General features: G+C 47.8%; 1 protein-coding gene across 1 annotated transcript in view; it reads left to right on the top strand.

The window, feature by feature from the left end:
- The window catches only part of LOC132386826 (oxidized low-density lipoprotein receptor 1-like), a 34,806-nt gene extending 23,315 nt beyond the window's left edge, over positions 1–11,491 (top strand). Inside the window, exons 6-9 of the mRNA XM_059959164.1 lie at positions 4,507–4,716; positions 8,991–9,133; positions 9,469–9,533; positions 10,593–11,491. Coding sequence (XP_059815147.1) covers positions 4,507–4,716; positions 8,991–9,133; positions 9,469–9,533; positions 10,593–10,773 — 599 coding nt within the window. The 3' untranslated portion in view covers positions 10,774–11,491. The remainder of the gene's footprint in view (positions 1–4,506; positions 4,717–8,990; positions 9,134–9,468; positions 9,534–10,592) is intronic.
- Positions 11,492–12,693: the final 1,202 nt, after the last annotated feature.

Raw genomic sequence — 12,693 nt, 5'->3', positions numbered from 1 at the left:
CGTCTCCTTAACTTCGACAATCCCCTACACTATCTACGACACGACCAACCATTGTGTCGTCCGTAAACTTGCTAACCCACACTTCTACCACCATATCCAGGTCGTTAATAAAAATCACGGAAATTAATGGTCCCAGAAAAAATACTTGTGGGACACCACTAGTTAAAGCTCTCCATTCTGAATGTACTGCCTCCACCACGACCCTCTGACTTCTGCAAGCAAGTCTATTCTGAATCCACTTGGCCAAACCTCCCTGGATCCCAAGCCTTCTGACTATCTGAATACGCCTACCGTGTGGATCCTTATCAAATCCCTTACTAAAATCCATGTAGATCACATCCACAGCACTATACTCATCTTTATGCCTGGTCACCACCTCAAATGTTCTATCAGGCTTGTTAGACACGATCTGCCCTTCACAAAGCCATGCTGACTGTCCCTGATCAGACCATGATTCTCTAAATTCCCATAGATCCTATCTTTAAGAATCGTTTCCAAAAGCTTTCCCGCCACAGACGTAAGGCTCACTTTCTATAATTAATATAATTTTAGCTGTCCACAGTATCGATTCCTGTTAATATCTTGTACACCTCTATCATGTCTCCTCTCATCCTCCTTCTCTCGAAAGAGTAAAGCCCTAGCGCCCTTAATCTCTGATAATAATCCATACTCTATATACCAAGCAGCGTCCTGGTAAATCTCTGTATCCTTTCCAGTAATCCACATCCTTCCTATAGTGAGGTGACCAGAACTGGACAGAGTTCTCCAAGTTTGGCCTAAGCAGAGTTTTATATCCCTACTACCCTATCCCTATCCCTACTAACATTTTTGAACAAGGGGACAACATTCGCCTACCTCCAGTCCTCTGCTACCATTCCCATGGACAACGAGGACAGAAAGATCCTAGCCAGATGCTCGATAATCTCTTCCTTCGCCTCGTGGAGCGGCCTGGGGGAATATTCCGTCAGGCCCCGGGGACTTTTCCGTCCTAATGCATTTTAACAACCCCAACACCTCCTCTCCCTTAATATAAATGTTCTAGAACATCAACCTCACTCATATTGTCCTTACCGTCATCAAATTCACGCTCATTGATAAATACCGAAGAGAAGTATTCATTGTGGACCACGCTCACCTCCAAAGCCTTTAGGCACATCTTCCCACTTCTATCTCTGATTGGTCCTACCATTACTGTTGTCATCCTTTTGTTCTTCACATAATTGAAGAAACCCTGGGGCTTTCCTTTACCCTACACGCCAAGGCTTTCTCATGACGCCTTCTTGCGCGACTCAACCCCTTCTTAAGCTTCTTTCTTTCTACACTTTATTCCTCAATAGAACCATCTGATCCTTGCTTCCTAATCCTCATGTATGCTGCCTTCTTTCACCTGACTTGATTTTCCACTTCACTTGAAACCCATGGTTCCTTCACCCTACAATTCTTTCTCTTCTGCACCGGGACAAATTTATCCCTAAAGTCCTGCAAGATATTCATAGTACATTTCACTGCAAATACATCATCCCTATTCACACCCGTATGTTCTAGCCTTATAGCCTCATAATTTCCCCTTCCCCAATTAAAAATTTTCCTGTCCTCTCTGATTCTATCCTTTTCCATTATAATGCTAAATGCCAGGGAGCGGTGATCATAGTCCCCCAGATGCTCACCCACTGAGAGATCCGTGACCCTCTCGGTTTCGTTACCTAATACTAGATCTAGTATGGCATTCCCCCTAGTCGGCATGTTAGCATACTGTGATAGTAATTCGTCCTGGACACAGTAAATAAAATCTGCCCCATCTAAGCCCTTGGAACTAAACACGTGCCGATCAATATTAGGGAAGTTAATGCCACCTATGATAACAACCCTGTTATTTTTGCACCTTTCATAACTGCCTTCCAATCTGTTCCGCTGTACCTCTGCTGCTACCAGTAGAATCATCCCAGTACAGTAACAGCTCCCTTTCTTTTCATGGCTTCCACCCATACTCAAAAGAGGATCCTGCAACATTACAAACCCTTTCTGTAGATGTAATAGTATGCCTGACCAGTAATGCCACCCCTCCGCCCCTCTCCCACCTCTTTGTTCCTTTTAAAGTACTGAAAACCAGGAATATTGAGAATCCATTCCTACCCTGGTGCCAAACATGTCTCTGTCATGGCCACTACATCATAATTCCATGTATGTACCCAAGCTCTCAATTCATCACCTTTGTTCCTGATTCTTCTTGCATTGAAGTACACACAATTTAGCCCTTCTACTTTACTATCTTTAAACCCTTTATTCGGCTTCTCTTTCCTCAATGCCTCCCTATATGTTAGATCTGGCTTTACTCCATGCACTTCTTGCACTTTCCTATCGCTCCGGGTCCCATCACCTTGCACCTTGCAACCCTCCAGAACCATAGTAGAAAACATACACGCAAGGATAGTGCTCCCCCTTGAGTTTAGGTTCAACCCGTACAATCTGCACACGTCCTAACATCCCCAGAATAGATCCCAATGATCCAAAAATCTCAAACCCTGCACCATGTACCAGCTCCTCAGCCACGCATTCATTTGCCATCTCCTCCAATTCTTACCGTCACTATCACGTAGCCCTGGCAGTAATCCTGAGAACAGAACCCTTGAGGTCCTGTTCTTCAGCCTTCTGCCTAGTTCCCGTAACTCACTCTTCTGACCCTCATCACTCTTTCAGCCTATGTTGTTGGTACCAACATGGATCACGACTTCTGGTTGCTTTCCGTCTCGTGCCAGGATGTCAACACTCGGTCAGAGACATCCCGGACTCTGGAACCCGGGAGGCAGCAAACCATGCGGGTTTCCTTCTCACATCCACAAAATCTCCTGTCTGCACCCCTGAATATAGAGTCCCCAATGACGACAGCTCTCCTCTTCCCCGTCCCATCCTTCTGCACCACAGGGTCAGACTCAGTGCCAGAGGCACTTTGGTCGGTTTTCCTCGCCAACAGCATAATTAAGTGAGGTAATGGTGTAGCTCTATAAAACTCAAGTTAGGCCACACTTGGAGTACTGTCCACGGTTCTGATCGCCACACCATAGGAAGGATGTGGAAGCATTGGAAAGGGAACAGAGGAGATTTACCAGGATGCTGCCTGGTTTAGAGAGTGTGCATTACGATCAGAGATTAAGGGAGCTAAGGCTTTTCTCTTTGGCGAGAAGGAGGATGAGCGGAGACAAGATAGGGGTATACAAGATATTAAGAGGAATATGTACAGTGGACAGCTAGCTTCTCTTCCCCAAGGGACCACTGCTCAATACAACAGGACGTGGCTTTAAGGTAAGTGTTAGGAAGTTGAAGGGGGATATTAGAGGAAATTCTTTTTTAAAAAAATATTCAGAGTGTGGTTCGTGCGTGGAATGCACTTCCTGAGTCAATAGCAGAGGCAGATTCATCAGAGAAATTTAAGAGGCTGCTGGACAGGTATGTGGGGAGTTATATGCGAGGCAAGGTTTACGGGTCGGCATAACATTGTGGGCCGAAATGCGTGTACTGTGCTGTACAATTCTATGCTCTATCTCCTACAACACGGACACTTACCTGACCGTGATAAGAACACGGTCTTTACCGTAACACGATCAAGACTCATGCTGACTCCGACACGCCATTCACCATTACATTGACAATGCTCTTACCGTATTACGGTCACGACCTTCAAAGAGACATAGATACACACTTAACCGCGAAACCGACAAGACCATCGCAGTGACACGCACAAGTCTGTCACACTGACCATATGTTACCCTTCAGTAACAACGACATGTCCCTGACGGTGTTACTGATAAACTCCTCAAGGCACCAAACAAACACACCTCACAGTGACACTGACACGTTCTTCACCGTGACGCTGAGGTTGCGTACACCGTGGCATCTTCACGCTCCTCAATGTGATCCGCTCCGCACCGCATCTTGAAAAAGACTCAGACGTCTATGTGACACCCCTTACTGTGACAGTATCGCTCCTTAACATAACGCCGATGCACAGATCACTGAGACAATAACCCACACCTCACCCTGACACAGGCAAAACCCTCACCGGGATACAGACACCTAAGTTCACAATAACACCGACATAGTGCTCTCCGTGACACCGACACACAGCTCAGTGTGACCCTCTCACTCACACCGTGGCCATGACATGTCTCTCTCCGTGACACAGACATACCCCTCTCTGTGAAACCAGCGAACCTCACACCATGACACAGATACTCCACCCACCGTGACACCACAAGTCCCCTCACCCACACATTTTCCTCGCCCATGGAAATAACAGCACCTTCACCGGGACATTGATATACCCCTCAGTGTGAAACATACACGCCCGACAATGTGGCGCCGACGCTTCTCACTGTGCCAACAGCACATCCTTCACTGTGACACTCTTCACCGTGACACTGACAAAACACTCTCTGTGACCCGTTCGGTAGCGTGACGCTGACTCATGTATCACTGTAAACTCTAAACATCCCTCACCATCTCTCTCAGTGTCACAGATTCGTCAGTCTTACGAAACATGTCACGGAAAATCTAATCTGTCCGATCTTAAACGAATGAACAGCGATCTCCGTCTCCAGTTCACTGAGATGGAAACGAAGTACAGATCTGTCAAAGAAGCCAAAGCTCAAATCTGTGAATTGCTGATCAGCAGAAGAGGTGATGCATCATCCCCCTCTTTCACCCGCTCCTCATCACACGGTAGGCATGGAGAGAGGAAGCGGTACTCTGTGCTTAGCATCAGAAGTGTGTGAAGAGATGGGATGCAGGGTGAATCACACTGTCTTTGACCCGGCGAGCATGATGGGACTACATGAAGGGTGTTTCCCTCTGTCACTGAATCTAGGACAGTGTGATGGGAGGTTGTGGAGGTGGATTCACTCTGTTTTTGAACACGGGATTGTGAGACGTAACATTGCTGCTTCACTCCATGTCTCACTCTGGGAGTGTCTAATGGATCCAAATTTATTCTGTGTGTGACAGCGGGATTGTCTGATGGGACACTGCCCAGAGAGATACACCCCATGTCTGATCCGTGAAGTGTGTTATGGCACCGTGGAGAGAGCTTTTCACTCTGAACCCGGCAATGTTTGACGGGATTGTGTGGAAAGAGCTTTTCACTCTGACCCCGGGAGTGTGTGATGGGACGGTGTGGAGGGAGATTCACTCTGTGTCTGATCCCGGGAGTCTGTGATGGGACGGTGTGGAGGGAGATTCACTCTGTGTCTGACCCCGGGAGTGTGAGATGGGACGGTGTGGAGGGAGATTCACTCTGTGTCTGACCCTGGGATTGTGTGATGGGACGGTGTGGAGGGAGATTCACTCTGTGTCTGACTCCGGGAGTGTTTGACGGGATTGTGTGGAGGGAGATTCAATCTGTGTCTGAATCCGGGAGTGTGTGAAGGGATCGCCGAGAGTGAGCCTTTGTGTTTGATTCCAGGAGTGGTGATGGGACAGTACAGATGGATGTTTATTCTATGTGACACCGGATTGTGTGATTGGATGGAGTCTGACCCCATGAGTGTGCCATGGGAGGGTCTGGGCGAAGCTTCGCTTTGTGTGAAAACACAGGTGGTTGTGATGGAATGGTTCAGAGAGAGCCTCACTCTGTGACCCGCCAGGAATTGCGTGATGGGACGTAAAGACGGAGATTCACACTGTTGTATACTCGGGAGTGTGAGATGGCGGCGTGTGGAGGCAGCTTCACTCTGTGTCTGAAATTTGCTGCGTTGAGAAGCAGACGATGGATAATCACTCTCACTCCGATATTCGTCGTGTGCGCTGAGGGAGTTTCTTTCTGTGTCTAACCGCTGGAGAGGGTGATGGGGCCGTGGAGAGAGAGTCTCACGCTGTGTCTAATCAAGCTATGTGTGATTAGACTTTGTAGAGGATCTAAATTCTGTTCTCTGATCCAGGGAGTGTGTGAGGGGCGGTGTTGTGGGAGCCGGACTCTGTGCCTAACCCCGGGAGTGTGAGAGGGGCGGTGAACTAGGAGGAACACTCAGAATCTGACTTGGGAAAAGTGTGACAGGATGGTGTGCAAGAAACTTCACATCACGTCTGACCGCTGGAATGAGTGTCTGTGTCTGTCTCCGAGAGTGTTTGATGGAACAATATGGATGGAAGCTTCACTCCACGTCTGAGCCCGGGCGTTTATAAAAGGCAGTGAACACGGAGCTTCAATCCACGTCTGACGCCTGGAGTATGTGATGGGTCCGCGGGGAGGGAGATTCAATCTGCGTCTGACCGTGTTAGTGTGTGATCGGACGGTGCAGGGAACTTAACACTGTGTCTCACCCCGTGTATGTACGATGGGACTCTGTGTTTGACACTATGCGCGTGTGATGAGTAGCTATGGCGGGAATGGGGGTTGGGTGAGAGGTTTTGGGTTTGCGTTCATGTGTGTGTCTGACACACGGAACGTTAACGCATGCCTGGAGAGGAGGCATGATAGAGGTATACATGATATTAAGTGGAATAGATATAGTGGACAGCCAGCGCCTCTTTCCCAGGGCACCACTGCTCAATACAAGAGGATATGGCTTTAAGATAAGGGGAGGAAAGTTCACCGGTGATATTAGAGAAAGGTATTTCACTTAGAGAGTGGTTGGTGCGTGGAATGCACTGCGTGAGTCAGTGGGGGAGACAGATACACCAGTGACGTTTAATAAACTACGAGATAAGTATATGGAGGAATTGTGGGCTGAAGGACCTGTAACGTTCTGTACTATTCGATGTTCTATGTTTAAGAGTCACGAGGTAATGGTGTAGATCTGGAAAAGTCTGGTTCGGCTACACTTGGAGTACTGTGTCCAGTTCTGGACGTCTCACTATTGAAAGGATGTGGACGCATTGGAAAGGGTACAGAGGAGATTTACCTGGTTTGGAGAGTATAGATGATGATCAGATATTAAGGGAGCGAGGGTTTTACAAAGAGAGAAAGAGGATGTGAGGAGACATGTCGGAGGTGTATAAGATATTAAGAAGAATGTATAGAGTGGATAGCCAGCACTTCTTCTGAAGGGCACCACTGATCAGTACAAGAGGACATGACATTAAGTTAACGGGTGGGATGTTCAAGGGGGATATTAAAGGAAGCTTTTTTTTAACTCTATACCTCTAACTATCGAGTCTTCTATCACTACCGCTCTCCTCCTCTAACCCCTCCCTTCTGCACCGCAGAACCAGACTCAGTGCCAGAGATCCGGCAGCCGCAGCTTGTCGCAGGTAAGTCATCCCTCCCAACATCATCCAAATCGGTATACATGTTGTTGAGGGGAAAGGCCACGGGGGATCCCTGCTCTGTCTGCCCTTCCCCCCTTCCCTCGCCTGACGATAACCCAATTACCGGTGCGCTGCTTCTTTGCCGTAACTACCTCCCTGAAACCACTATTTATAAACTCTTCATTCTCGGGATTGATCCGGAGGTTAGGAGCTGCAGCTGGATGCACTTCCTGCAGGTGTCGTTATTAGCGACAGAGAAGGTCTCCCTGACTACCCTCACCCTTCAAGGAGTACATTCCAACATCCTGCCTGACATGTTCTATAACTCTAAACTAACGAAACAAAACTCACCGGAACCTACATTTGATAAGGTTCCACACGGTAGGCTTATTCTGAAAGGCAGAAGACACGGGCTCCAGGGAAGTTTGGCCAGGTGGATTCAGAGTTGGCTTGCCTGCAGAAAACAGGGGGTCGTGGTGGAGGGAGTACATTCGGATTGGAGGGCTGTGTCTAGTGGTTTCCCACAATGTCGGTTCTGGGACTCCTCCTTTTCGTGAATATTATTAACGACCTGGATGTAGGGGTAGACATCTGGGTTGGCAGGTTTTCAAACGACCCGAAGGTTTGTGGTGTTGTGGATCGTGTGGAGGATTGTCAAAGACTGCAGGGAGACATTGACAAGATGCAGAAATGGGCTGAGAAGCGGCAGATGCAGTTCCTCTCGGAGAAGTGTGAGGTGCTACACTTTGGAAAGACAAACTCTAAGGCAGAGTACAATGTAAATGGCAGGATACTTGGTAGTGTGGAGGAGCCGAGGGATCTGCGAGTGTATGTCTGCAGATCCTTAAACGTTGCCTCACAGGTAAAGAGGGTAGTTACGAAAGCTTAAGGACTGTTACTTTTCATTCGTCAAGGGATAGAGTTTAAGATTCACGAGGTAATGATGCAGCTCCATAAAACTCCGGTTAGGCCACACTTGGAGTACTGTATCCAGTTCAGGTCCCCTCACTAGAGGAAGGATGTGGAATCATTGGAAAGGGTACAGAGGAGATTTACCAGGATGCTGCCTGGTTTAGAGAGTATACATTATGAAGAGAGATTGAAAGAGTTAAGGCTTTACTCTTTGGAAAGAATGAGGATGAGAGGAGACATGATAAAGGTATACAAAATATTAAGACGAATAGATAGAGTGCACAGACAGCGCGTCTTCTCCAGGGCGCCACTGCTGAATACAAGAAGACATGGCTTTAATGTAAGGGGTGGAAATTTCAAGGGGGATATTAGAGGAAGGCTTTTTACTCAGCGAGTGGTTGGTTTGTGGAATGCACTGCCTGAGTCAGTGGTGGAGACAGATGTACTGGTGAAATTTAAGAGACTACTAGACAGATATATAGAGGAAATTAAGGTAGGGGGATATATGGGAGGAAGGGTTTAAGTATAGGCACAACATTGTGGGCCACCCGGCCTGTACTGTGCTGTATTATTCTATGTTCCATGTCCTATTCACCCTGTTTCTTGATCCATGGGAATGTGTGATGGATGGTGTGGAGAGAAATTCACTGTGTCTGATCTTTGTTAATTTACAATGAGACGTTGTGTATGGGATATTCACTCTGTGCTTGACCTCAGGTCTGCGTGATTGTACCCCGTGGAGAGAATTTCACTCTGTGTGTCACCCCGGGTGTGTGTGACAGGAAAGTGTGAAGCGAGATTCACTCTGTGTCTCACTGTTTCTTATTCCTGATTTCCAGAGCAAACATGTGTCAAGGACTGGGTCACAAATAAAGACCAGTGTTATTACGTATCCACGTTTGATACCACTTTCCAAAAAGCGGATCAAGAATGTTCAAACCGTGACTCAAGGCTGCTGGAAATCAATTCAAGTGATGAAGCGGTATGTGTCACAGCTCGAAAAGATCACACAGTAACACAGGAATCATCGCAAACTTCCGGGGTCAGAAACAGAGTGAATCTCCCTCCACACCGTCTTATCACACTTTCCCGGGGTCAGACACAGAGTGAACCTTCCACCACACCGTCCCATCACACACTCCCGGGGTCAGACACAGAGTGAATCTCCCTCCGCACCGTCCCATCACACAATCCCGGTGTCAGACACGGAATGAAGCTCCTTCCAGACAGACCCATCCCAGATTTATGTTGTAATCAGCTGAGAGAAGTACATATTTTTCGATTCTACGCATTAATCAAGTTAATTTAACTTCCCAGTTCTTTGTATTCCACAATCTTCTGGTCATCAAACTTGCTTACTGGATTGAAAAATGCGAAAACGGGTGAGTTTATAACTAATCTGTGGGGTGAAGACATAGTCCTGACGGGAGAAAATGGGATTACGGTCTGAAGTAGTTTCGTGGGGAAGGGGAACGGCATTGTGATTTGTTTGTAGACAGTCCGAGTTTGTCGGGAGCGTGCTGTACAATGGGAACATTTTCGGGCTGAAAGTGTCTGTCGGGGAGGACAATGCAGTGGGAATATTTCGGAAACTGACAGAGGGCAGTGGGGAGAGATCAGAGACAGAGATTATTTTCGTGCTAACGCATGTGGGTGAGGTAAGCGACGTGCAGTGGGATTATTTTGGAGATTGTCGCCGGGCTGTGAGGAAAGGGAGCAACAGTGGGATTAGTTTGGTGAATGACATGTATCTGAGTGGCGAGAGTAGTGCAACTCGATCAGTTGGGAGACAGAAACAGGGCGGTGGTATGCAGTGGGTTAACGGAATTAGTTTGCGACCTGAGGCAAGGATGTGGGAGAGAGGGTGCCAGTGGTATAAGTCTGGAGGTGGAACGGAGGGTATGGGGATAGCGCGGTGTAGTGGGATATGTCAGGAGACAGACACGAAGCTCTGGGTAGAGGAAGAGACAACGAGATGAACTTGGAACCACACAGGGCTGAGTGTGGAACATTGGGATTCATTTCAGGACAGACATAGGTCTGTGGGGAGATGGTGGGACAGTGGGGTTTGTTCGGGGACTGAAACAGATCAGAGGGAGGAGGGTGGGCCTGTTCGATTCGTATGATGACTGAAAGTGGTCTGTGGTGAGGAAGCGGTTCGGTGGGATTAGTTTGGGGGATACGGGGCTGTGGGGAAACATTGGGTCAGTACGATTAGTTAGGGAACTGACACAGGGTTGTGGGGAGACATTGGGACCGTGGTATTTTTCTGGGTACCGGCACGGGGACGTGGGGGAGAGTGGTCGTGTGGGATGTTTGAGAACTCATACAGGCAATTAGGAGAGATCGAATTCATGGGATTAGCTTGGGGACGGTCTCCGCTCAGGTCCTCTACTGAAGCTGTTTTGTCTCTGTTGAAATTTATTAACCCTCCTGGATAGGACGGTGGGCCGGAGTCTCCTGTACAAGCACTCTGGAGCACCCGTCTGCAGACGGTGCGGAAGTGGTGACACTTGTGATGTTGCTATTCGGAATTTCATCTGCGAGAAGTCGGCACCTTTGATCCCGGATGTTACTGAAAAGATCCAGGGTCTCTGCCAACTGCCAGTGGAGTCAACATGAGTCAAGTGACTGCCCTCATTTTCTCCACCTTCTCTCTCACTCCTAAATCCTTTCAAATTCCCTCCCCACACTCTCTGCCCCTCCCTCCTACTCCATCTCCTCTTGTTGCAACCATATTCTCCCCACCAGACACCGACAAATCCCTCTCGCCATCTATCCCCTTCTCTCTCGCCATTCCCCCGTCCCGCTCTTCCGCGCTCCCTCTACCTTTCTCTCTACCCTCTCGCCTCCCCTTATTTCCTCAAACTTTCTCCGCCCACTCTTTCTCTTCTCCCTCTGCACACCTCTTACATCTCTCTCCCCTTCGCTCCCCCAGACACTCTCTCTCTACCCTCCCCATTCTCTCTGAACACTCCGTCTCCCTGACCTCTCTCTCCCTCTCTCTTTCTGCTTTCAATTCACTCTCACCTCAATCCTGTCCCTTCTGGTGCTCGATAACCCAACCCTGGGTGAAAGTCTGTCCGCATTCTCTCTGTCTGTGCCCCTCTTGTACCACGGCAACGTGACCTCCCGACTCCTGTACTCAGTGTGACTGGTGAAGACCAGCGGGCCAAGTGTCCTGTCCACTCTTATCGGATGTTTTCCTCAGGAATCGCTATTTCATTTATAATCTGAAACTTATCACGCCTGGAATTTGTTCTTTTGAAGGATCAGTACGGCGCAAAGATGTACAATTAATGTAAACTGCAAATATGAATAAACACCACAAATATGTCGAGTTTTTGCTGATATGTTGAAAGATGTGATGGCGAATGGGAAGAAGCTTTTGCTGAATCGCTGTGTGTGGGTGTTCTGTCTCCCGGAGCTGTCAAATACTCCTCCTATAATACCACGTCCAATCCCGTTATCATTCCCGTGAACCCTCTCCAATGTCTCACATCCCCTGTGAGGTAAGCGATCGACACCTGCTCACAGAACACCAAATGTGACCTCACCAATGACATATTGAGCCTGAGAATGACGTCCTTGCGTTTCCGTCCCAGTCCTCTCGAAATGAATGATGTCATGGCATTTGCATTCCTCACCACCGGCTCAAGCTGCAGGTTAAACTTCTGGGAAAGCTGCACGAAGTCTCCCAAATCCCTCTGCACCGCAGATTGTTTTTAACCCTTACACACTGTGCCGGTCATGTTTGACCCGTTTTGACATGTGACAGCAGTAAAAATACCCAAATGCCATTCTCAGCCGAAATTTGATGACTTTTCCTAAAGTGACCCAAAATGCTCAAACATGGAAATACCTAAAAATCTTAAACTTTTGTACAGGTGCTGCAAATTTTTGTACATTGAGGCTGCTCCGGGTCAGATTTGATCCGTATCTATTGAAATGGATTTTTGATCTCTGAAATATTAATTAAGGGTATATCATCCATTAATTAATGTCAGATAGGCAATTTATACATTCTAAGCAGATCGGTGGTTCAGAATTTTGTGTAGACACTTGTTATGAGGGGATTATTGGGCCGGGTTGAAATTGTCCCGGACTATTCTGTTAAGGAATAGAAAATAGACAGTTTGCCTGCGTTAAAAAAAAAACATCTCCATATAGAACATAGTCGATGTTTTTATTTATCTTATTTTCAAATTGCAGGACCATACGATTCCCGGCACTGTATTCTATCTGCCCCATCTGTTCTCATTCTCCGATTCTGCCTGAGTCCTTCACCAGCCCCTTGTTTTCTCAACACAACCTGTCGCTCGGTAACGTTGCTGCCGACTGTGGTTTCCGGATGAGGGAGTCTATCATCCCGTTGCCGAGGGACGGACAACAGCCCGAGATTTGGAGTCGGTGATTAAAACTGGGATCACGTGCGCGCTGAATATTCCACATCCTGTCACGCGCACTCACAGTATCCGGGACAGAATTCCAGACGACTGGGATGGCGGTGCGCTGGGGATTGCTGAGAGGGGAGAGGGGAAG

The sequence above is a fragment of the Hypanus sabinus genome, unplaced genomic scaffold, assembly GCF_030144855.1.
Source record: "Hypanus sabinus isolate sHypSab1 unplaced genomic scaffold, sHypSab1.hap1 scaffold_1326, whole genome shotgun sequence".
Classification (NCBI taxonomy): Eukaryota; Metazoa; Chordata; class Chondrichthyes; order Myliobatiformes; family Dasyatidae; genus Hypanus; species Hypanus sabinus.
This window is presented reverse-complemented; position numbering and strand designations above follow the sequence as displayed.